We start from the raw sequence: 24,970 nt of genomic DNA, 5'->3' as shown, positions 1-24,970 counted from the left end.
TCCCCTCAGACTGACTGGAGCTCTGAAACCTGCAGACTGTTCACTGTATCTACTGAATGGAATGAACTGCAGTGCTCGTCCTTAAAAAAGACGTGCAGGGTCAGAAATATAATAATAATAATATACTGTAGTGATCTAATAGCTGAGAGTAACCTGCTTACCAATGTTAATCAATATTCAGTGTTACTTTTTGAGAAACACGTGTTAATGAAACATGAGCGTGAAGTTGAACGATTATAAAACTGATGTTGACGTCTCCTCTGACCATCATCACTTCTCCGTCTGCCTCAGATGTGGTCACAGTGGGAGGAGGACAGCGCCTGGTCAGACTCCCTGCTGGGAGACATTGAGACTTCATTTCCCAAGATGCATGAGGGGGGTGTTTCTGAGGAGCTCTCCGTCTACCAGGTAATTTTTATTAATACAGGTGCTCTTTCTGGCCGTCGGGGGATAATTGTGATTTACCAACAGGCAGCCGGCCGGAGGACAGAGCACATTTTGCCATGTTCCATTCTGCTCATTTGGAGACTATCGGGCGCTCAGCATGCTGTACCTTGTGCATGGCACTCAAAACCTAATTGGCTCAATTAAATACAAGCGAATGGGTTGTTTTCTGTAGGAGCACATGATGTTCCTGGGCTCTGATGTGAGTTATTAGCCTTGTGGAGACCTCCAGCTACAATTCATTTTTGGTTCATATTCCCTGTTGCTCTGCCGTGAGATTGGAAATGTGTCTCGTATTCATCTGAAATGGACGTTAAAGAAGTGGCCCCTGACGGACGGAGCTGCCATTTGAAAACATCTCAGACTTACTCAGTTTTACATTAACAGGTTTAACATTCCTGGGGCCTCACGCTAATATGTTAATAGCATTTTCATGCTCATTTGGTAATCTGTTTGTTAGGATTATGTGACCCCCTGGTCGTCACTACTCGTCACATGCCAAGAGACAATTACATCACTTCATGTTCCCGTGAAACAACAAAGTGACGTGAAGTGTGTTTGTGTAGAGATTAGACACAGATACAACCCTAGACTGTATATAAGAAGGTGACGTAGCCACCGTGACGTCACCCATTGGTTTACAGACTGCCATGTTGAAGCCACGTTTCATGCCTCCGTGTTTGAAGCCTGAACGTTCAGTCCATAAACACTCTGGGTCTGACTGGTTAGGCTCCATAATTTACTAAAAGAACATCAAGCTGTATTGCAGAAGACTTAAAGCTAGTGATTGAGACCATAATCTCAGTAATAATAATAAATCTTCCACTCATTCAGAGCTCTTATTAGAACCAGCAGAGTCGCCCCCTGGTTCTAAAGTTTAGTCTGTCTGACAGGAGCTGTGCGGCGTCCTGGAGGGGAACAAGGCTCGGTTCAGTCGGATGCTGGAGGCGGGGCTCTGGCTGCAGGTGGCGGGCTGCAGAGCAGTGGGTGTGTCCACCAGCGGGCTGGAGGCTCGCTGGAAAGTCCTGCACAAGGAGGTGGAGCACAAATACACCAACACTGACAGGAAGAGGAAGCTGAGGAGCAGGTGAGAGAGAACTTTGATCATCTGCTTCAGACATCACTGTCCTCTGGTAGATTTGTTCACCACGGTTTTCTATTTTCCACCAATGGAAAGATTCCTTCGCGACTCTGCTGTCCTGGCTGACTGGATGGGCGGGGCCAGAGAGCTGATCAACCAATGGGGTGAGCTCTCGGTCTCGGCCAAGGAGGAGACTGATGTCGAACAAAGGCGGGACCACTTCCTCCAGCTTGTGGTGAGTAGGAGTTTGACTGACTCACTGTGAACTACAAACTCCACAAAGTCATTTAAAGTCAGAACATAACAAAACATTCATCTGTTAGGCTTTGACCAAAGAGCTGGAGGCCAAGTCTGGACTGAAGGTGGCCGTCATCGGCGCTGGAGCCCGGCTGGTCCAGCTGAGGGAAACGGATGGAGAAGACCCAGACGGACATCTAGAGGACAAAGAGCTCTGCTGCACCCACTCCCAGCTCAGACAGATAGAGCTGGACTGGTCCAGCCTGCTGGACGATGTTCCCGTCGTCCAACAAGCTCTGCACGAGGTGAGTTCTGGCTATTAGACACACAGTGGTAGAGTGCGGCTGGAAGTGTTGGTCTGTCGGCCGGTCAGACGATGAACCCTGAACCCTCCTATTGAAATGATCGTCATGCAGTTTGCTGCAGATGTTTAAGGCATCTTCAGGATAAGTGCTCATGACTTTGACCATGAATCATGACTTCCAAATTAATTTGTACAAAAAAGTAAAAGTTAAAAGTTAATAACTAAGTAGATGAATAACAAAAGCAATGGAGGTTTTTCTCCTCGTGTGTTTCTAAATGTCATTCTTCCCCCTAAATTCGCTCCTCCGTGCCTACATAGCAGTTTGGTATTTTAAAAACCACGCCACAGTCTTCCCACTGTGCAGCACAATGCCATCCTGAGGACTCTTCTCGCCCTTATTGGTGTGAAACCATTCTCCCCTCCTTCTGTCTGTCTGCCTGTCTGTCTGTCTGTCTGTCTGTCTGTCTGGATCTCCTCTTTCCTCTTTCCTCCGCTCCAATCTTCTTCTCCTCTTCCTCTGTTCTTGCCCATCTTCCCAAGTCCCCCTCCTCTCAGCTCTCTTCCCTCTCTCCCTCCTCTTCATGCCCTTTCATCTCCTCCTCCTGCTGTTCTTGTTATTTTCTGGTCCTTTCTTTTCTCTCCTCCTCACCTCAGTTTTTTGTCTACTCTCCTGATTCAGAGTCTTTTCTCTGCTCTCCCTCTACTTCTTCGCCCACTCACCTTCTTTTTTCAGGTTTAAGGTGGAAAGGTTAAGTTCAAGTTCATTTCTAGAGCTTAGGTCAGATAAATGCATCTCATAGGTCTCTCACAAATCAACAAATACACAATATACTGGATCAGCTGGATCAGCTGGATCTCCTGGATCGTTTGAAGAGCACAACAACTTTATTATTTAATATCTCTTTAAAGTCCGAGGACAGCAGAGTCACCTCTTATGTTGGTGTGAGTGAGCACTTTTTAACAACGTCCATCATGACTCTAATTCCCTCCCTCCCCAGCGGTGGATGAAGACTGTGACCCAGCAGGGGGCGCTGCTGGAGCTGCAGGCCTGGCTGGGAGCTGCTGAGTCCCGGCTGGAGGAGCATCGCAGCAGAATGAACCAAACCTCCTCCACCAACAGCGATCTGAGTCAGCTCCTGAAGTACTGCAAGGTAGAAAAGGCCTGGATGGTCCACTGCTCAAGCATCCTCAGGGCTTCAGCCCGCAGAGCTTTTTAAACGAAGCTGTACTAAAGTTCCTCAGTCTGTTTACTTGTCTGTCTGGTTGACATGTTTCTCAGGAGTGTCACACGGAGATGTTGGCCCATCAGGCCACACTGGACTACATTTACCAGCCGCCACAGACGTGCAGTGCTGGGGAGGACCAGTGGAAGCGCTATGAACAGAACCAGTTTGCAGAGGAGCAGGGTCATCTGAACCATCGGTGGATCAGTCTGCAGGAAGCTCTCAGCTCTCAGGTCTGACATCAAGCCGTGAAATTGTGGAACCTCGGAAATTGTAGTTTGGCAAAACAATTAACAAGTATTTTTCGGGGGCTTTTGACCATATCACACTATTTTCATCCCCATACATTTCATAAAGGTTCAGAACAAAAGGGACATTACTTTAACTTACATGTCTAGGAGCCATTTGTAGAAAATACATATATTTCTAATTCTACATTCAGATTACTTGTTAGAAAGACATTCAGTTTAGAGATTAAGAAAAAACGAATCGACTACCATTTTAGCTCAGAAGTGAAATGTCAGTTTTGGCCTTTAAGGCTTTGAAGATTTGTGTTTTGGCTCCTTAAAAATAAAAATATTAATACAAATTATTTGGATCTATATTAATAGTGGGATCAGGGATTTAAAACGTTCTTGTTTCATGATTAAATATTTCTTTTCAGTACACAATGAGCCACTAATGATGTATAATCTTCATCACTTTGAGGAAAGTGTCTGACCTGCTGTGGTTTGTGGTGCTCAGATCCAGCAGGCAGAGCAGGAGCTGAGGGCCCGAGTGGAGCTGGAGGTCCAGCTGAAGCAGATCAACAGCTGGATCACAGATCAGAACCTCTGGATGGACTCAGCTCAGACGCCCTGCAGTCGGACCGACCTGCGAAGGAGCATCAGCACCTGCCAGGTCAGAGGTCCCACCTGCACAGAAGCAAGAAATACAAAAAGCTGCATATCCTTTTTTTCTTTTTTAAGGTGAGTTTGTCTCCTTGTTTTGTCCGTGTATGTCAGGATCTGGAGGAGAAGATCAGGCAGAAGTCTGCAGCTCTTCAGGAGATGAGACACAAACTTGATGTTGGAGGCGAAAACAGCAGCTGTGATTTCATGTGTGCGACGGATGAATCCATCCAGGCCTGTGCAGCTCTCACTCAGCAGGTACATGACTCCAAGGAAAAGGTGGCAGTGAGATGTTTTGGTGGCTTTAAAGAAACAAGTGATGTGTTTGTTAGTTTCTGTTTGTGACTGAAGCATCAGAAATGTATGCATGTAATTTATTTATACTCATTCATTATTAAACTGTGAGGTTGTTTCACTCTGTTGGTCAACAGAACGAAGCAGTAAAGCAGAGGCTGATTGAGGCCCAGCGGCTGTGGGACTGCGTGGACGAGCGACTGAATGAGATGATGCTGAAAACGACGAGAACGTCTCAGCTTCTTCACTATCATGGCAGCCCTCAGCTCTCCCTGCTGGCGCACACAGAGCTCCATGACAAGCTGCAGGTGGGACTGGTGCCCCTCACACATGCAGTATATCATTCACCCGTTCCAGCTTGTCCTGCTAGGAGGCATCCAGGAAAGGTTTCTGATGTTCGGGATGAAAAAGAAACTCATAATGAATAAATTAATTAGTTAATTAATGTATAAGGAGATCAGAGATACAGTTTCCTACAGGCATGAATATGTATATACAGAATATACACGTTTATTTGTTTATTATAATACAGTTAATCTGGATCTACAAACTAACTAGTACCTAAGTTATCCCATATATACAGTAAGGTTAAATATACATCACTTGCCTCTGAATGGCAGTGAAGTGGAAGTATAAGAATCATAATCATGATTCATAATCAGAATCATACCTAAGTGCAGTACTTGATAGACGTACTTACTTTGTGTTGAAGCAGCATCTTCATGAGGAGACAGAAGCCTCAGAGGCTGAGTGGGACCAGCTGAGTCGAACCGTCTCGTCCCTCAGAGACGCCATCAGTCCTGCTGCTGCCGCCCTGCTCACAGAGCAGCTGGACAGACGGAGAGACAGGTGGGACAGACTGCATGCAGCCACACACACACACACACAGTCACACTGCTCAGTCAATCAGTCCATCACCCTCCTGTCCTCCAGGTGGACCGTGGTGTCCGGAGCGTTGGACCAGCAGCTCCAGCGGAGTCGTGGCGTCCTGCAGGTCTGGGAGGTCTACGCCCGGCTCGCTGCGTCTTTCTCCCAGCGGCTGCAGGCCCTGAGGAGGGACGCCAAGTCGGCGGTGAGCGGAGCAGCTGCAGACGGGAACACTGTGGAGCAGGTCGCTGCCAGGATCCTCAATATCCAGGTGAAGAAATGAACACGGAACAGAAACTCAGAGGGAAAGTGTGAGATTTACAAGAGCAGCAGTCTGACTCTGTTCCATGTTTAGGAGAGTGAATTGTTCCTTTTCCTAAAACCTTGACTGAAACACTTAATCTGTCTGAACGTTACTGTCATCATCATTACATTGATCACTAAACTTTGTTCAGTTTTCATTAGCAGGAAGTGGTGCAGGAGGTGGCCAAAGGGAAATTTAAAGATGTAAAAAGTAAAATCATCAGTCATAAAATGTGTTTTTCTCTTACAATGACTCATCCTCGTCCTTCACCAGTGGACGTTTCTGTCTGGTCATTTATTTTTCACTGCTTTGGAGAGGGAAGCTCTTCTATTTCTAAAACTTCTCAACATTAAAAGTGATGTTCTGTCGGGAGCTGAGCCTCTCTGAATGAGGACACGTCAAAATGCAAATGAAAGGCCTCTTTTGATTTTATGTTGGTCATTATGGGAAGCAAGGAAGGTTTTAGTTTTTTAACAGTATTTGCAAATCACAGTACTATACAGATATCAGCTTAATAGTTCCTTCTTGACTTTGGACACATACCCTAACCCTGCCAGATCTTATGCTCGTTTGTGCTGTCCACCTCTGCTCCAGAGTCTCCTGGAGAGCACAGACACTCTGCAGTCTGACCTGGAGGGGGTGCTGGAGGCCTCCAAGGACTTGATCAGCCACCTGGAACCTTCAGCTACCAGTCTGGTCCAATCAGAGAGCCGCCTGTTGTCACGTGGTGTCCAGCAGCTCAGCCGGACCCTGGCAGGGAAGCTGTGTGAGCTGCAGGTACGCCTTCATGAATGAAAGAGTGGACGTGTCCAGGGTGACTTAGGGAGCTGTTCACAGTGATAGTTGATGTTATGAGATATTTGACTTGAGGACAATGTTTGATCTGAGCTGTCAGGTAAACAGGCTCAATGATTTAAGTGACTTTTTCATGTTTAAAGACTTAAATTTAAGTTTTTTATTGTAGCCTGTGGCTGTTTGTAACCATTTAGAATTAAAACCTGATGTTTTATTGCTTATCTAAAAGGATTTTATTCACAGTATAATTAGTAGTATTTCCTTAAGTAAAGTGAAATAAAAGCTAGATTTCTACGCTCTGGTACATTATCTAGGACATACCTTGTGATGTCACAGTTCTGCATGGCTTCAGGTTTCCTAACGTGCCACCTGCACTAAGTGTCACACTGACCTATAAATTACGACACAGATGGCCGTGTGTCATGTTTGTGTGTAGGAGGAGCTCGAGCGGCTGCAGGAGTTTGGAAACGTCCTGGAGTCACTGGAGAGAAGCGTGGAGCTTTGGCAGGAGCGTCTGCAGAATGAGGCTAATGAGGCCGAGCAGGTACGAACTGAGCTTATGAATGACTGTAGGGCTGCTACCTCTTCTGTTTTCTTCCCCACTAATCTGCTGAACAGGAGACTTTATCCTCGAAAGAAAGATGTTTAGAATTGTTATTATGTTGATTATATTGTAGCTGGAAATGTTTTTGGTATAAATCAGCTTATTTCAAGATTTATCCCGGTATTTTTCATGATTTGAGTGATTATTGAATAATAAGTGTCACCACAAAGTCCATTTTGTAGCTGCTCTGGAGGCTTTGATCGCACTTATCGTCTGTGTTGGTGTAAAAGTCGAAAAGCTTCAGAACGGCTATAAAAAAGACTTTGTGATGAGATTCTTTGGACATTTACTGTCTCAAGGTCGAGACTGAACTTTCAGTCTCAAATTTCTTTAGGAATTCGTTTGTGTTTGCTACAGGTCAAAGTAATCACATCCAGCAGACGTTTAAGAAAATAAGATTCTTAGTTCTCTAACAGGCCTTAAGATGTTTTAAAAGGCCGCTCCAGGCCATCAATAAGGAGTTTGTGACAGTCTGAGAGGAGAAATTACAGAAAAACTAGAGAACAGTAACAGTAACAGAGGGCTGAATGGGGACAGAGGAGCACTTGGTGCTCTGCTGATGTCATGTGTGAAGCGGTCCAGACTGCTGTGATCCCTCTGAGTCTCAGATGCCACCATATGTTTCCAGTCTGGCCTCTTAGAGCCGAGCGGCCTGTCTGCTGACCTGGATGTGCTGAATGAGCTGAGCCGCAGCCTGACGCTGGGCGACGCTGCCGCACGCCGCCTGCAACGCCTCAACCACCGCTGGGCCGACGCCTCCACAAGAGCCGAGGAGGCCTGCAGGTCAGACTTGTACAAAACAACAGGATTATACAAAACTGGTGATACAGACAGAAACCATTTGTGTTTTCAGTATAAAATAAACCAGAATATGATATTAAACTGCACACATTCCACTGATACTGTGACCTGCTACATGGAAATGTTGTTATTAGGGCTGCAACTGAGGATTATAGATCATTCATTATATTACTCATTATAGATCCAGCTATTGGTTTTTGTCTTGTTTTCTTTTATACAAATAATCAGTTTAGTTTAGTCCATAAAATATCACAACATGGCTAAAAATGGCAGCGACAATGTCCCACAGTCCAAAGTGACAACAGTCCAAAACCCTCTTTTTATTTTTCTGGCTTCCAAACAATTCATAGTCCAGAGAATGAACTGATTAAGTGATGAAATAATCAACAGTAAATTTAAAAAGCATACTCCTTCCACTTCCTCCTTCTCTTAATTCATGCTCTGTTAATGTATTCTGTGTCGTATCCTGGTGACCTTATTGTTTGCACTTAAAATGTAATGTGGAAATCAGCAGGTTTCTACTGGTCCTGTGACTCAAGACTCTCCCGATAACCCAGATCTCAATAAATACCATGTTCAAAAGGTCAAAACCTTGTTGTCGTACTAAAATTGTAAATGTAAATGTGAAAGCAGTGGCTGTGTAACACTTCACACAGCTCAAGGGTTAATCCAAAATGTGACAGTGAAGTTTGTATAAAGTGAAACTCCAAAAGGCATTTAAGTAGAAATTGGTGGTTTAAGTGAGAAATGGGTGAATGTGTCTGGCGCAGGGCAGCACACGGTGCAGGTGTGAGATGAGGTGTTGTTCTCTGTCTGCTGTGCAGTGAGCTGCAGACGGAGGCGCTGAGGCGGCAGAGCTTTGAGCACCAGTGTGAGAGCTGGATGTCTTTCCTGCAGAGGATGGAGGACAGTCTGGCCGTGGACGTGGCCGGCTCGTACGCCGGCCTCAGACAGCAGCTCTGCACACACAAGGTGTCGTACGTGCCGAACACGCTCATGAACAAACAGACACGCCGCAGACGCAGAGGTTTAACCCTGATCTGTCCCGGTGTTTCAGAGGTTTCAGGCGGAGCTGTCCATCGGTCACCAGATCCTCCATTCGGTCATCACTGAGGCTCTCCATCTGCTGCAGAAGGGGGAGGTGGAGGACAGGTGAGAGAAACATCCACTTTCAATAAGAAATATTACAGAATATTGTCTTTTTTTGTAATTAGGGTTAAAACTGGGACATTTTGTGCTCGTGATCAGTGGCGACCAATAAGTGGTAAGAGATCCAGTCGCCTTTCACAAGTTCATACTAATCAGTCATTACATGCTGCCTGTGTGCATGTTCACATGCTTATATTAGCTGTTAGCTTACTTAAAAGGCTAAATGTTTTAGCATAAATGATTTTGAATTTAGGCATTTTGACATGCTGATGGTAGCCTTTTCATGGTGATACTGTTTTTATTGATATTTTTTTTATTGACACACACAACCATCATGCACTGTTTGTTCACCAAGCTGAAGGATAAGAAAACAAAGAGATAAAAAAATTGTCCGATAAGAGGCTCACATGGCCAGACATCATTTATATCTTTGATAAACAAAACGTTGACTCGTACGGACACAGATGAGACAATAAGGAAGTGACACAAATTGGACAACTACTGAAGAATACAAAAAAGAAAGAAGAAGAAGAAGGAAGGGGGGAACAAATGGTTTAAGTCCTGCACAGGCAACAGTAAGACAGGAAGTTCCTAATGACATGACGATAAGCTACAATACGAGATAATTGATTATCACTTACATGCTCGGACTTAAAGTTTACTTTGTACTTAAACACATGACCTTTGACCCTGAACAGTATATTTGTGTAATTTGTGCCACTGAGCCTGAAAGAAGTTCTTTTAGTCGGAGAATAAAATCTACTTGTCTGAACTTACCCAGGAGTGACTTCATCCTGAAGCTCACCCAGCTCAGGGAGCACTGGCAGGGGGCGGTGCAGCGGGCCGACCAGCGGCGCTCCCTGGTGGAGGGGCTGGTGAAGCACTGGCACCTGTACAGCCGCAGCCTGAGGAAGCTGCAGAAGTTCCTGTCGGACACACACACCCTCCTTCCCCCGGCCGGACCGGCCCGCTGCAGCCTGCAGCAGCTCCGGCGCTCCCTCCAGGACCTCCGGGTGAGACGGACGGTGGCAGGCTGGAATATCAGGGAATATAGAGTGACGTCCAGGCAGGGAAATCACAAAGTCTCTTAGTAGGGACATAAAAATAGTGACAAAGTGACTTTCAGCCAGCATCAGCACTGTGGTGGCAATTAAGTTCAGTGTCTCCTCAGTTTATGGGCACAGATGAAAACATGTTTCACCGCACAGTGAAAGTCTTGCTTTGCTCTTTCACCTCCAGGATTAAAAAAGAAATAGATGAATAGATAAATAGGAAGTGAAAGGAGATAAATAAACAGTGGCTATAGAAGAAAAACTATATACAGTTCAAGTAATAACTGCTTTCCTCTCACTTTGTTTCCATATTTGATAGATTTAATGTTTTAAACTAAATTTAACTACCCAAGAACAACAAATTGTACTTTGAGTAAGCACAGTGCTCGACTGAAGGCCACTTCCCACCTCTGTCTCCCTGCTCAGACCTCCGCTAAAAGGTGGAGGTGATTGCTTGTGAACTGGTTCAGCCATTATCATTACAAGCAGACACAGGCAGGACAGCAAACACGTCCTTGGGGGCTGATTAGAGATTTAAGACTGTCGCTGATTACATTTAACATCAAAAGCCAGGCGGGAGCGATGAAGCTGAGAGTTTCCGTTCTGGCTCTTTGTCAGCCTTTGATTATCATGAAAAGAGGAGATGAGATTTGCATTGATTGTGAGTGAGGATACAAATAAAAGAGCCCAGTTCAGTCCAACGCCAACAAGATCACCCATCACCACTGGTCTTCTTTCTCTCGTCCCCTTTTCCTTTTTTTAAAATCATCTCTACCTTTTTCTCTACCTCCTTCCTCCTCAGCACACAGAGCTGCTGTTCCAGAGGTATCAGTGCTGTTTCATTCACACTCTGGACGTCGGCCGGCAGCTCTTCTCCATGGGGGACGAGGAGACCCAGAGTCAGCTGCAGACGGATCTGGGAACGCTGCAGGAGGAGTGGGACAACCTCCACGGCCTGCTGGGCCGGAGGATGGACCTCACCGAGGCCATCGTCAAGGTACTGGCTCACTCCCTGTCAAGTTCTCATAACTCTCTGTGCTGTAGCTGCTGCTAAAGTGATGCTTTCAGGAACATGGTGTAGGTGAAGCCACTTTTCTGTTAGTGTCGTTTGTACCTACTGTTTGTGTTGGATGTGTCTTGGTCTCTGTCAGTGTGGGAGTGCACTGCCGTGTTTGGCCTTATTTGGATCTGGTCCGGCCTAGAACTGGTCTGCTGTGGGGGCACAAAGGTTCTTCTAGTTTTTCTGATTTTCTGCCTTTTATCATTGTGCATTTGAACATTTTGACTGTTTGACTGTCGGTTGGAAAAGACAAACTATGTGAAGAATGCTTTTGGCCTCCGGCCCCACCGAAGGATGTTTTGGCTCTGTTCATTTCAAATAGTCTCTTGTGAAGAACCATATCATCTCCGCTCATGTCACACACACACTCATGCTTCCTGTTTTCTTATTAGCAAACAAACATACATGAACTTGACATGACAGTGAACCAAATCCATGAAACAGACTGCTCTTCAATTATTGACACAGGAAAGTGGTCTCCTCTCAGAGTGCAGGGTGAACAACAGAACAACAGCCTAATGAGTGAATATGTTTGAATTTAAACATTACAAAAACATAGATTTTGTAAAGTATCCCTGTAAATTATGAAGTCTATACATCCATGGTTTCTTATAACAACAGCTGAGCACATACAGAGCAGAGAGCAGCCGCGTAGCTCAAGACAAATCTGACCGTAACAGAAATGTACAGAATATCAGTGTCTGCTAGTACAGGCAAGAAGATGATATAATAATAATGTAATAATAAATCCATCTCCTAACAAAGGATTTCATCTTCTCCCCACATATGTTTGACCTGTGAATTTGAATCGTATGAAACCAAAGCAGTGGCCTCTGGTCGATAAACACAATCGGTGCCATTATAGAAACCTCATCTGTTGTGTGTCCGGCAGGGAGAACGATGCAGGACAGTCACATCACTTTCTGTTCATCCTTATTCTCTTGATTCAGTTTCATCAGGTATTTATTTGAATTTAAAAGATAATTTGGCAGAAGAGTTTGGCCGCAGTCCTCCACTTCTATTCTCTAATGCAGTGGTTCCTAAACGGAGGGTCGAGATTTCATACAGAATCTGAATTCTTTGGTTATTTTATATAGAAATATAAACAAAATAAAGAAGGAAGTCAAATAAAATAAACATTTTTACAAGTTTTCACATGTGAGCTAAACCAAATTGAACCCACATCTTCTCTGCTGTCCTGAACCAGCTGCAGGTTCAGTAGACGAGAGTCTGATGCAAGAGTTGTGTTTTTGTTTATCCAGCCTGAGCAGACGCCTCATTCCTCCATCTGGCCGCTGTAGCCTCTGAGAGTGGCCAAGTTAATCCAATCTGCTGTAATTAATGACAGTGGACGTGTTGAGGAAGTCAAAAACATGTGATGTTCTCACAGCCAATCACCGTTGTATTGATCTGTATGATCAATGAGTTTTGAATTTCTCGTGTGTGTGTCACAGAACTGGGAGCGCTGCGAGACAGGACTAGGAAACAGCACGCTGCAGCTGAAGGACATGAAGACCAGACTGAACCAGTCGATGCCGGAGAGCGACGACGAGCTGCAGAGCGCAGAGAAATTCAACAAGGTACGTCTGCAAAGAGCCGCTCACACAAACACAAATGAGACGAGGAAAAGTCCCACACGTTAGTAGTAGTAGTAGAAGTACATGTAGAATGATTCTGTGCACCAAACATCCAGTGGACAGTATCTCACTGGCTGAGTTAAACCTCACTGGGTCGAGGCAAAGGCTGATTGTCTCAGTAACTTGGGACTGAATGAATCATTAACAGCACTTTTTCTCTGTAGCAGCTCTGACTGTGATGTGTTCAGTCAGGAATGTTTGTAGGAGTGAATTTCCATGGATGCACTGATTAAGAGATGTTCACAGCTTAGAGCAGTAATAAATCTGATTAATGATTATTTACATTTTTCTGTTCTCTGTGAAAGTCATTTTAAACCACTTTGATCCCAGATTTTTTTGCCCCCTTAAAGATCATCTGGTTTAACGTTGTCGTCATCGTAGTTTACGGCAAACAATGTCCTCGTGTGTTTGTTATTGACTCCACAATCAAGACAAACACAGGAGGGAAAAGACACGGAAGAAAGTTACAGAGTGGATGCACTGCAAAGGGAATTTCCCCCTTTCTCTTTTTTAATTACATTTTCACCAGCTTTAAACTTTTTTTCGATGGTTTAAGGATCACATCATCGATGGCCATGACTGACTGCATTAAAGAAGGGGGATAGTTTTGAATTTATAGTTCTACAGATTTTCCTATTTTACTTTCTTGCTTGTTTTGGTTTCATCAGTTTCAAAGATCATCTTGATTTCATGACCACATTCTGAAGATGAGAGTGTGATCTATCAGTGTACAGTGACAGTTGGTTGTAGAAGGTAAATATTCAAAACAAAACCACATGAAAACCTAAAGACTGAAGATAAGAGGTGTTAGTGTCGGTGTGAGTGTGTCAGGAGAGGAAGAAGAAGATCTACAAACAGACCTGGAGCCTTCAGCCACTTTATGTTTGGAGGGAAATGATCAGTCAGACTTCCAAAAGAGCAGCAGAGTCAAGTTTGAAACAGGTTCGACTCAGCTCATCCTCTCTGACCCATCGCCGCCTTCATCCTCCACCCCTCCCTCAGTCTCCTCCCCTCCCCCTCCGCAGTCACCCCTCCCCCGGTCCGGCCTGCAGGCTGCGGCCCTTAATCCTCTCCCTGGGCGGGGAGAGAGAGAAAAGAGTGAGAGAGACCGGGAGAGAAAGAGAGAGGGGCCGGGCAGAGACCGTCACTAGGGAGTAGCTGTGAGAGAGCGAGCTGTGGAGGGGGTCCCTGACCGTCTGTTATGGTATGCAGGAGAACGAGGACTCCCTGGAGGACTGGGCTGAGAGCCTGACGGAGCTGAGCACCATGAAGACGGACCTGTCCCAGTACATCATCGCCGACGACGTGTTGCTGCTGCAGGAGCAGGTGGAGCACCTGCACTGCCAGTGGGAGGAACTCTGCCTCAAGGTTAGTCTGCTGGGTTTGATGCACGGAGCTGCAAACTCTCATCTCTTCATAAAGCACCAGAGTGTTCATTTTACTTTCATCCCTCATAGTTACACAGCGTTTCCATTTCACCTCCGACCTTTTGCTGGTTGTGGCTCAGCTGATCTGTGTTATTTCATTGGGCTCATTCAAAATCTTTAAAGTCTGGAAAGTGCTTGATTTTATCCATCATGTTTTTAAGGTTTGGAAAAGACATGAATTCAAATATACTAAACCTGAGCAAGCATAAAATAATCCAGATCAAAACATACAATCAATGCTAAAAGGAACTGCTGCTGCTGCTTGATTGTTGTGGGTATAAAGGAATTCTTCAAGGTTTTCAGAGTCTGGACATTTTTTATTTAGATACCTTGAAAAGTGCTTCAGCTGTGCTCTTAAAAAACTGAACAAACCCTGTGGAAGTGACACCAGCTCAGTCTAAACCTGAAGTGTCAAAGTGCTTTCCTTGCACTGCGTTCCTTTTTCAGACAGTCACTGAAAACCAAGCGACAGGACTGTTAATCATTGGAGAACTAACATGTGTGTCACTCAGTGTGTGTTTGGTCAGTGTGTGTGTGTGTTTTGCAGGTCAGACGAGACGCTTTAGCTCTTCAGACTGTTCCAGGGAAGTGAAAGTTGGTGCAGCGAGTAAACGGCTCAGGGCGCAAACTTAAATTCCTTTATTATATTAAAGTTAGTTTTTGAGGAGAACATGTTTGTGACGTACGCTCACCTCACTGTTTTTGAATCTACACCCTGTGTTCAGCCCACAGTTCCCAGTTTCTTTGTCTGGTAAAAGTCTTAAGCCTTTAATGAGGAGTTAAGTTAGTAAATCTTCTTTTTAGGGCGACCGAAGGGACCAACAGGTCTGAGTGGGGCCTAGGTGGGGGGGGGGTGAGGGGCATTGTGGGGATGGGGGAACAGATGGTGACAGGAGAGAAATGTTGTAATGAGCTGAGGGGCTTCAGGAAGAAGAGCTTTTGTATTGAAATGAGTTTGGGGGAGGAGGAGGGGAGGGGGATGATGGGAGATCATATGGACTTTCACTTTTTACTTTTCACTGTCTGAGTGTTTGTTTGTCTTTGCTTGTGTGTTTGCACATGTAGCCCAGTTTGACTGTCTCATCCACACCAAGCCTCTCACTAAAGGCAGCGGTGTGCTGCTGCTCTGCTCTGGAGGGGGGAAGTTAACTTAATTATACTTAAAGGGAAATGTCACCATGTTTTATGAGCATGTCCAATTAGTGTTGATGTTAAATGTAGTCAGTTTAATCCTTGAATAGCTCGGGGTGCTTTATTGACTGAGAAAGAAAGAGTTCTTCTGCTCACAGAGCTGTGCCAGCTGTGCTCACATGTCCCAGGGTGCATTGTGGGTGAGCGTATGACGCCCAACCCGTAAATCCTTCCAGCCTCTGCCTCTCCGCTGCGTTACTTTGGCCCATACTCTTGTTCAAATAGATACGGCTGAATATCTGAGTCAGCCACAACACTGTAAAATGAATCCTCGTCCATAACTTCCTCTGCACTCGTATTCTGGACGTCATTTTCACTGTCGGACAAGTGGCTCATTTTTATAACAAGCAAAGAGAACAAGGAAGTTTTGCTGTTCTATCCAAAGACTATCCGCCATTATCCCTATTTTTAAAAGATGCTCATGTCCTCCCCCTGCTCTGTGATGGCAGGCTTTCCCCCGCCTTTGGGAGCGACTGTTTGGATCAGCTATAAACACATTTGCCCCCCCCCTGTACTCTGGGACGCAACGCAGTAATGGGCTGATTTCTACCCCCTGTGTTGGATTAGGTAAAGCCCCTTCATTGGACAGTGAGTGAGGCACATTAGAATAAGTGTATTTGACTCTTTGGTAACTTTCCCACTTCTAGAAAAGAACCTGGATCGTCTCCCATGCAGTGGAGGAGACTGTCCCATGTGTATACAGGCATGATTACATGCTTTAATCATGTTGGTGTATCTGTTTGTCTCATGTACAACCACTTCTGGTGGAAGTCTGACAGCCGATGATTAGATGATTGGTTAATTAGATCTCCTTCGCCATGTTTCTGACAATGTTCCTGCTGCTCCTACGACACCACGCCACTAATAAGTTGTTTACTGCCGCTCTGCCAGTTAACAGCCGGTCTTGGTTCACTGAAGCTCTTAGCTGCGCTTTTAATCACAGTGCACAATTCAGCGTATTTGGGTTTTGAGAGCCTTTTTAGAAGGATATCCTGTTATTCTGTCAAGCCTGAAGCACTCTCAAGTAATTAACTGTGAACAAGGCTGCAGCTTGTTCACATTAAGACCAAATTATGCCCCATATGTTATGGCTAGAGCCCTAAAACCGTCTTTGCAACATATGAAGTCAGAACTTTTATACCTGATTCTGTTTCTGGAGTTTTGGGCACAATGGGTTTGTATGTCATTCAGGCACGATGATTTGAAAACAAGAAGCCAGTCAGCACCATTTCCAACCTGATAATAATAATAATATCTCTAATAATAAGACACAGATCAAGTAAATGTCCTGCAGTGATGAAGCTTAGTTCCTTTCTTTCTCCCTGTCCTCTCCTTCAGGTGTCTCTGCGTAAACAGGAGATCGCAGATCGTCTGAACGCATGGATCATATTCAATGAGAAGAACAAGGAGCTGTGTGAGTGGCTGACGCAGATGGAGAACAAGGTGACGCACAGCTCCGACCTCAACATCGAGGAGATGGTGGAGAAGCTGAAGAAGGTAGGAGCCCCTGTGGGGACAGTAGATACTGAAGGTGGCCTGACGATTGGATTAAAGCTACTTCACACGTTCAGATGGCTGCATATTCATCCTCCATCAGAGCTGGTGATCAAAGCTTAATGTGCGAATGAGGCACTTCAGGCTTTAATCAGGCTGCATAAACACAAATATGTGGAGAAATGACTTTACAGTGTTGAGGAGGCTGTGTTGTTGGTCCCACTGGTCTGCAGTATTAGAATGATGTCTTTAAAAATGGGTTAGTTTTTCCTTTACAGAGAGCATGAACAGCCTTTAAACATTGAGGGGAAAAAGAACGGATATGACTGCATAAATAAAATAACACAGATCTGTTTTAACCACATCTGGTTTGGTTCTGTGATCATGTGTTATAATGCCTCCATGTTTATTGGCTGTGTCAGCTGCTCTGTGTTGGGACATGATGGGTGTTGGAGGGACGGTCGCAGCTTTTCAAAACGCTGTGAATTCCCCCCTGATTGTTAAAGAGACGACAGCTGTTTGAGCCCCAGCAGGGCCACGCGGGTTTGTTTTGTATCGAGCTCACGGCCCCTTTCATTTGTTACGCCGGCTAGCAGGGGAGTGGACGGCAGTAAAGGAGATTGCTCTCACAGAAACCCAAACTTATTGCCCTGGCGGGGGGGTTAAACCCTTTCAGGCACCGGAGCTTTAAATTTAGTGTCTTGCTCCCGGCACACAGACTCTTGGCAGGACAGTCTGATGTTTTACCTAAAGAGATGGGTAATCTGTGGAAAAGGTATTAACATTTTCAGGAACAGCTTGTTTTAGGCTCACAGAAATCCACATTTCTGGTTGAAATTGTAATAAGTCGTCTTAAAATTAAACATTTTACATGAAGAAGTTGAGGGAATGTTAAATCAACGATTATAAATCAACCCTGTGCCTGATGTCAGACTTAAGGCAACGATATGTGTTCCTCCTTCAGGACTGTATGGAAGAGATCAACTTGTTCAGCGAGAATAAAACCCACTTGAAACAGCTCGGGGAACAACTCATCACAGCCAGCAACAAGACGAAGGAGACGGAGATCAACGACAAGCTGAAGGACATCAACGACCGCTGGCAGCATCTGTTTGACCACATAGAGGCCAGGTAAGAGGGGAGGGGATGGAGAGATGGTGGGGAGAGAGACGGAGGAGAAGCTGTGTCTCTGTGAAAACTCTGTTAACCCTGCAGCTGATGGAGGCTGGTTCGAGATGGATGAATCTGTGTCATTTTAGCCACAGCAGCGCTGCAGCTCAGGTCTGCTGACACATCACTGTGTTTCAGGGTAAAATATCTTGTCACCTGTTGGATGCTCACGTTAACAAAACCTGCTGAGTGTCGAACTGTGTGGTTTGTGTGCTGCATCACGGCGGCCTCTCATGGGAAAGCTCATCTCTTTATCTCATCTTTTATATATTTATTTTATAACTCTGGTTCATGTGACTCTGTTGATCAGTAACTGTAAGAACAGTCCTTCTTGGGAACTGCTAGAGAAGCAACAGCAACCTTGCACTTTTAACTTTCCCATGAAACCAGTTGATTCTTTCTTTTTGAGGTCCAAACCCCCCGTTGTTGCAGCTGTAGTCCAACCTGTCTGTCTTCTATCTGTGTGTCGCCGGTTTCCCATCTGAGACCAGGGCCGGGCAGAGCACAGCTGTGGCTGCAGATTAAAGTAGAAAAGCTCTGAGCCGACAGAGGATAGAGTGATATTGTTATTAATCCGTGGTCGTGTGATGGAAGCTGCTGAAATGTTCACGCATCAGCTTAGTGCCTGTTTAACCGCTGATCTACAGCCTGATGCTCTGTGACTGATAGGGACAAGGACACAAAACATGTCTGTACGCTGTAAGGCTGCAGTCAGATCTTCGGTCACAGTTTCTGCAACAACTCTGTGTGTCTGCTGGAGTGATGAATCGTAGATGCACACTTTTAGACGGTCTCTCCTGGAAGACATCCATTGTGTTGCACTTGGTTGTACTCAGTGAAAGTGATTAAGTCCAAATATGACAAGATTCATCATGTAAACAGCATTTTCCACTTTATATTTCGAATTAGATCTGTGAGGACTGTGAGCTTCATCCTTCTCTTTCTCTGTCAGACACTTTGCTTGAAGCATACAGATGATTCATGTTTGTAACGGGCTTCTTTAAGAGTTTGACTTCCTGTTCATCCACAGTGGCTGTCATGTGACACATCAGGAATTCAACATTCATTCATGTTACATTACATTTTTTTTATTTTACATTCAAGTTTTTATTTCACTTCTCACTGGGAGACAAATTGACAGATAGGCAGTGTAAAAGTAGAATATGGCACAGAGTCATGTATACAAAACAAGCTATCTTGTACCAGGAGTGCCTTCTCACACTCTTATTTCCATTTATAGTTCTAACATGGAAGTCGGATCAGAACACCTGCAGCAAAGTAGTGTTGCACATAAGTTAGTTTCAAGTGCTCGGGCCTTAAAGGGAGCACAAAGGTGAGGGAGGGTCACGGTACATGTTCAATACATTTTCCATGTGATTCAAAGGTTTTTACAGGACTCGACACTAAAAGGTTGCGTAATTGGACTTTTAGCACTGATGTGTCACTTCTAGTGTGCCATAACATGAGCGCTCTGACTTTCTGGAGAAATATGGGCTCTCACCACGAACATGGGTGATCTCAGAAACAAGTATCATGCATTAGGGGAGGTTTTTCTGTCCTCCTCTCCCTCAGTAAGCTGGCTCTCCCGTCAAAACAACAGTCATTATTATTGGCCGTGTCCTCGCTGTGCAGCAGAATGGATGCAGTGCACAACAATTACTGGGACAAACACCAGGACAGCAGACTTTCACTGACGGCTGTTTGGTGACCACAGAGGCCTCAATGTTCAGTAGAGGGCAACTTCATAAAATCCAAACCAGAGCAAACTGAGCTGAACTTAGTGTTTTCATGGAGCCAGATGGGTTAAACCTGTCCGGGTGGAGGGGGTGGAGGTGACTTATCCTGCATGAGAATGGCTGGCTTAGATCTGCCATATGGCTACTCTGTCTCTCCTCAGGCTGGAGATTCTCTTTATTTCAAAGGAGATATTTTAGCAATAAGTTCATCTTGATAAATGTTTGAATCTTTAATTGGTCTAAATGATCATTTCACAGTTACAGTCTCTTAAAAGCCTGAAGCTTGTCTGTGTTGAACATGTGATTTACACACTTGACCCCAGTAGGACAGTTATTTTCTAGTGTTTCCACTGTGGCAGAGCATGATGAAGTCAGTTCCCCTCACAAGTGTCTCTAAGCATCATTTTCCACCAGAGGCACCTGCTAAGCTGTCAGACTGAGGGTCACAAGACACTTGGTTAATCAAAGCAAAGCAAAGTGAGCCGACGAGTGTCTTTGCACCAACAGTCAGAGACGTGTCCTCTGTCTTTAACAATAGCGGAGTGGAGAGGGAGCGCGACACACAATGGTGGATTTGCCCTCCTCTCCTTTCAGCTGCCCCCCTCCCGTCCCCTCAGGGACTGACCAGCGTAACAAGGCTAAGCCTGTTAATGAGCCGCTGCTGAGGCACGAGCCTCGTGTCTGTGAGGGAATGTGCAGTTGTCACTTTAGATTTTCTGAGACCTCATTTTCTGATGCTTTGTTCCAGTTCATCCCAAAAAGTGTTCGATGGGGTTGAGATCAGCCCAGCGTTCATGCAGGTGCTGGAAATCCTTGAAAATGCTTGAATCTTATTGGGGTGTTTTCAAGGTTCCAATTGCATTAATATATTAAATCACTATCTGAGTGAGTATTTTGCTTTTTAGATAAAGAAATGGAATAATTAGATAAAAGAGAGATGAATTATTTGGGATATTATTTATATATTTGATTTACCTGGAGCTGTTGCTGTAAGGTGCTGGAAAATGTTTTTCCTCACCAATTTGTGTTCAACTTTATGAACCCATCTTCGTGCACAATGAGACAGAGAAGGGCTTTCCCCAAAATATCAACACCAAGGTGGAAGAACACTAAAATAGCTCCACGTCAAAGCACTGAATATGTGTAAGAGGTATCATATTATGATGATTATCTTGAGAGCTAAAACCCATTGTGGGATTGAGACTGTGGAGAGGAGGTGAGATCCCACTAAGCCGATAAACGTGAGGAGTGTCTCTCCACACAAGCTGCTTACCGTGATCAGGGAACCATTTTACTATTGTCACGCCTCAAAACCACCAGAGCAGTTTGGGAATCAAGTAAAAGGTAAATGATACATTCAGTGTTTAACACGAGCAACAAATGACCAGCAATTCATCAATGACTACCAGCTTCTATCACAACAATGTGTTCCTGCTTCTGAGCACAGTGACTGATTGAAGCAACAAGTGTGTGTGTGTGTGTGTGTGTGTGTGTGTGTGTGGATAACAAGCAGAGACAGGGCTAAAAGTAGCTTTGTAGATCAGTGGGCTTCAGCCCTAACGTAACCTCCCAGTAGTCTAATCCACCCAGGTTTCGCACGCTGAGGGAGGACACGCCCCTCCTCTCTGAGCCAATCACAGCCAGCGCTGCTAGAGGCTGATTACAGTGAAGCTCCTGATCTCAGCAGCAGTTTGTTTCTCCTGGTCGCAGTCATAGTAGATATGAAACCTCTGCACCACAGAACCACTACTAAACATTAAAGGTGCAGCAGCACTAACGGTGACAAGGTACCTGAAGGCTGCAATACAGGTTACATGGTTAAACTTTGCTTCTTAGTGTGAGATAATCCTTCCTCATTTTCTGCATTCATGCTCATTGGACATTTTAACGGCACGGGGAGCCGTTAACTCTATCGCATACACTACAACGGCTTCACCACAGACTGTATGGGCTGTAGCTGATTCAAGATTCAAAGCGTTTATTATCATGTGTACAGTGCAGAAACGGGTTTCCCTGTACAATGAAAATCTTGCTTTGCCATCCACACTGATGCCAAAGAGCAGAAAAAGAAGAGGATAAAAAATAAAATATGAATACAAACTACTATTGCTAACATATAAATATATTTACAAAATGTGCAACTTAACATGAAGTAAAGTGAATAAAGTAAAGTAAAGTGATGTGGGATTTGGCCAATCACATGGAAGAACACTTGTGGTGACAGTTAGATCTGTTTTAAAGGCACTGAGTATCAACACCCCGCCCTCGTTTTTTGTCCCACTGAGGAGATACTAGAGCTTGTTTTTATATTCTAGTTTGGTCTTTTATTTTCTATCTTTCTACCACTAACAGAAGTTGTAAGCAGTCCCTTACTTTGCCCCCCTCCCAGACAATCCAGGCTCAAACACTTTGCTCTGAGCAGACTTTTCCCGGCCTGATATTTGACCAGATGTGATAAAACCAGTCCACCCCGAAACATCTCACTGTTTAAAGTCAGCACCTGTGGCTCTAAACGTGTCCTTCCACAGACTCACACAGGAGTAGTTCACTGTGCAGACATGAAGTGAGTCAGCGCTTTCATCGGTTGGCTCATCACCACAGTCCTGCACCACCGAGTCACACGTTTTCAGAAGCGCTGACGGGGATCCAGAGGAGCAGATTCCGAGTCAGTGATGACTGCGACGTCACTCGGCCTTTGTCTGCGTCTCGCCTCACTAACTTACGGCAGATGACTGCTGAGGTTGGACTTGCTGAGGGATTAGACTCGTTGACACTGGCCCGCTGCTCGCCTTTGTCCCCCAAAACAAACCGGGTGCTCCGTCACCCGGCCCAGCAGCTGCCGTCTGCTGACATGAGCCTTTGTGCCGACGGGCCCTCGGCCTCGGGGGCCACCGGGGGCCACCATCCTCTCACCTCATTGTCTGAATAAGATGCACGCGAGGCAGATGTTTGCCTTTAAAAAGCAGTCTCCCCGCTCCTCTCCTCCTGTTTCCACCTCCTCACACCTGGTGCAGCAAACAAATCTGCTCCTTTTATTGGTTTTGCTTCTAAATTGCAGTTTGTTGAGTCGTTAAATTCAAATGGAGCTTTCACATTTTATTTAGCGTCATGTTGTTTGGCAGTTTACCGCCGACATCAGAACAACAGGACACTCACTCACGATGGCTCTGCTTTGTTCTCCGGTGGTTGTACTAGACCTGGTAGTCATGGTGATCGTGTCTTGGCGTCACCACGGTGATTTGTTAAGTGTAAAGAAGCGGCAGTGAGTCGAAAGCTGGAGTTAATGTTTCTGTTTGTGTGGCGGTGAAGTTGAAATATAGGTTTGTGTACTGGATGAGTTAGAGACCAGAGCATTCAGGTTTCAGTCTCCTTTAGGATTCCTGGAGTGTGTGTGCATGTGTGTTTCTTTCCAGACTGTATTAAACCCTGTTCATGTGGGACTAGTATTACCTGGGGACCTCTAGATATTTGTAATAATTATAATAAATATAAATAAAATACACACTTCACACACACTGTTGTGTCAGAAATCATCTGCTCTATTTATTGCCCCTCATTTTGTGTGTGAAATGTAGAACTCAAACATTCTTCAGTGAATCAAAAAACAAGCAGTAAAAGGTTTGAAGTGAAGCCATCAGATTAAAGTGAAGGATATTAAATAGACGACATCCCGTCCCGTCTATCAAGTGATCTGAATGAACTCTGATAATGTCTGAGAAGGGCTTTAGAGTTACACGTCTGTTTTCTTTCTTTGAATCTCATTCTTCCCTCTTCTCCTCCACCTGTTGGGGGCCTTAACTGGTCTTCATCATTCGGTCCTGTTATATATTACTGACCCCCAGGCTGGTTTATTTGAATTGGAAGAAGGTGGCAGACGGAGGTTTTCCAGACGGAGGTTCCCCCGCTGGGTGTGTGTGTGTGTGTGTGTGTGTCTGTTGGCGGTATTGTCCGATGTCGTGTCCAATAACAGTAACAGCAATCGACAGCTGCACCTGTAATCTGCTCAAGACCTGGACTAACTTTAATGGGCTTCTGGTGCTTTGTTCCTGCTGGCTGGCTCTGGTTGTTGTTGCAGGACAGTGATCTTACACTTTTACAAACAAAAACAACAAAAAGGTGATTAGTGCCGCGCTCTGGGGTTCTGTGTCTCAAAGGTGAACGGTGAACTAACAGGAATATATTTTAGTCTTTATGGTCACTGAAAATTCACATGTTTAACAGAGCTATAGAAGAACAGTTCCAAAGAAGAGGAGGGAAAAGAGAGAATGATGAAGCAGACAAGTGGTTCGTTAGTCGATGAGTTAACAGAAAAGAATTGTCACTGTTTGATTTGCTGCTTTTCTCTGTTTTATTTAACTGTAAATTTCCTGTTTTCGGGCTTTGGACTGTCGGTCAAACAAAACAAGTCACTAGAAGACAAGAAGACGTCTCCGTGGGCTCTGGGAATCAGTCGTGTTCTTTTTGTGACATTTTAGTTGATGACAAATATATTAATCAATAAGAATAATCAACTTGAGAGTGAGAGTCAGTCACACATGTTTATAAAGTAGCTCCTGATGAACCTGTTACTGCATCCAGATGTTTGGAGAGAGAGGAGGAGGAGGAGGAGGAGGAGGAGGAGGGGATGTGCAGACTGCAGAGGAGGGGAGGGATGGAGGAGGGTGGGCGGGTTGGTGGGGGGGCAGTGTTTGCTAGCGGATGAGCCATCGCCATGGAGTAGCCTCCTCACCAGCCTGTAAGTACCTCTCTCTCCCTGATCCTGAGCCGCCATCGCGCCCCAGCCCCCCCTGGCTGAGAAGGCAGACGGGTAGAAAGGGAGCAGATCGCGCGTTTTGTTGTGATAAAGAGGAGGAGGAGGAGGAGAAAGTGGAGGAGAGACGAAGGGCAGGAGTGAAGGGGGATGGGCTGGGCTTTGTCGGTGCAGGCATGTAGGCAGGCAGAGACGCTGAGCACGTTTAATTCAGCCTGCGAGCACGAGTGTGTGCTGGTATTTTTACTTGGGGGCAGCTTGTGTTTGTGGCTGTGCATGTTCTGATGCAGTGGGCCTGTTTATGTTTATGTTTTTAACACCACTGATGGAGCTCTCTGCCACGTCCCCACTGTAGAGCTGTGAAACCTTGAGCTTCCACCTGTATGCACACACTAACACATGTGTGCTGATGCATCAGGAGCCAAAGACAGGGCAGGAGCATCCATCCAGCATTAGTTAC

At 45.1% G+C, this 24,970-nt stretch overlaps 1 protein-coding gene across 1 annotated transcript in view; it reads left to right on the top strand.

The window, feature by feature from the left end:
- syne2b (spectrin repeat containing, nuclear envelope 2b) overlaps positions 1-24,970 on the top strand; it is a 116,318-nt gene that overhangs the window by 74,930 nt on the left and 16,418 nt on the right. Inside the window, exons 88-109 of the mRNA XM_070842460.1 lie at positions 292-408; positions 1,338-1,531; positions 1,622-1,760; positions 1,849-2,067; positions 3,065-3,217; positions 3,346-3,522; positions 4,034-4,189; positions 4,294-4,437; positions 4,611-4,781; positions 5,189-5,322; positions 5,407-5,611; positions 6,239-6,421; positions 6,876-6,983; positions 7,672-7,826; positions 8,669-8,818; positions 8,904-8,996; positions 9,775-10,006; positions 10,848-11,042; positions 12,560-12,685; positions 13,955-14,110; positions 16,699-16,857; positions 17,819-17,985. Coding sequence (XP_070698561.1) covers positions 292-408; positions 1,338-1,531; positions 1,622-1,760; positions 1,849-2,067; positions 3,065-3,217; positions 3,346-3,522; positions 4,034-4,189; positions 4,294-4,437; positions 4,611-4,781; positions 5,189-5,322; positions 5,407-5,611; positions 6,239-6,421; positions 6,876-6,983; positions 7,672-7,826; positions 8,669-8,818; positions 8,904-8,996; positions 9,775-10,006; positions 10,848-11,042; positions 12,560-12,685; positions 13,955-14,110; positions 16,699-16,857; positions 17,819-17,985 — 3,533 coding nt within the window. The remainder of the gene's footprint in view (positions 1-291; positions 409-1,337; positions 1,532-1,621; positions 1,761-1,848; positions 2,068-3,064; positions 3,218-3,345; positions 3,523-4,033; positions 4,190-4,293; positions 4,438-4,610; positions 4,782-5,188; positions 5,323-5,406; positions 5,612-6,238; positions 6,422-6,875; positions 6,984-7,671; positions 7,827-8,668; positions 8,819-8,903; positions 8,997-9,774; positions 10,007-10,847; positions 11,043-12,559; positions 12,686-13,954; positions 14,111-16,698; positions 16,858-17,818; positions 17,986-24,970) is intronic.

Source organism: Pempheris klunzingeri, chromosome 13, assembly GCF_042242105.1.
Source record: "Pempheris klunzingeri isolate RE-2024b chromosome 13, fPemKlu1.hap1, whole genome shotgun sequence".
Lineage (NCBI taxonomy): Eukaryota > Metazoa > Chordata > Actinopteri > Acropomatiformes > Pempheridae > Pempheris > Pempheris klunzingeri.
The sequence above is the reverse complement of the archived record's forward strand: the minus strand, read 5'-3'. Positions and strand labels throughout refer to the sequence as shown.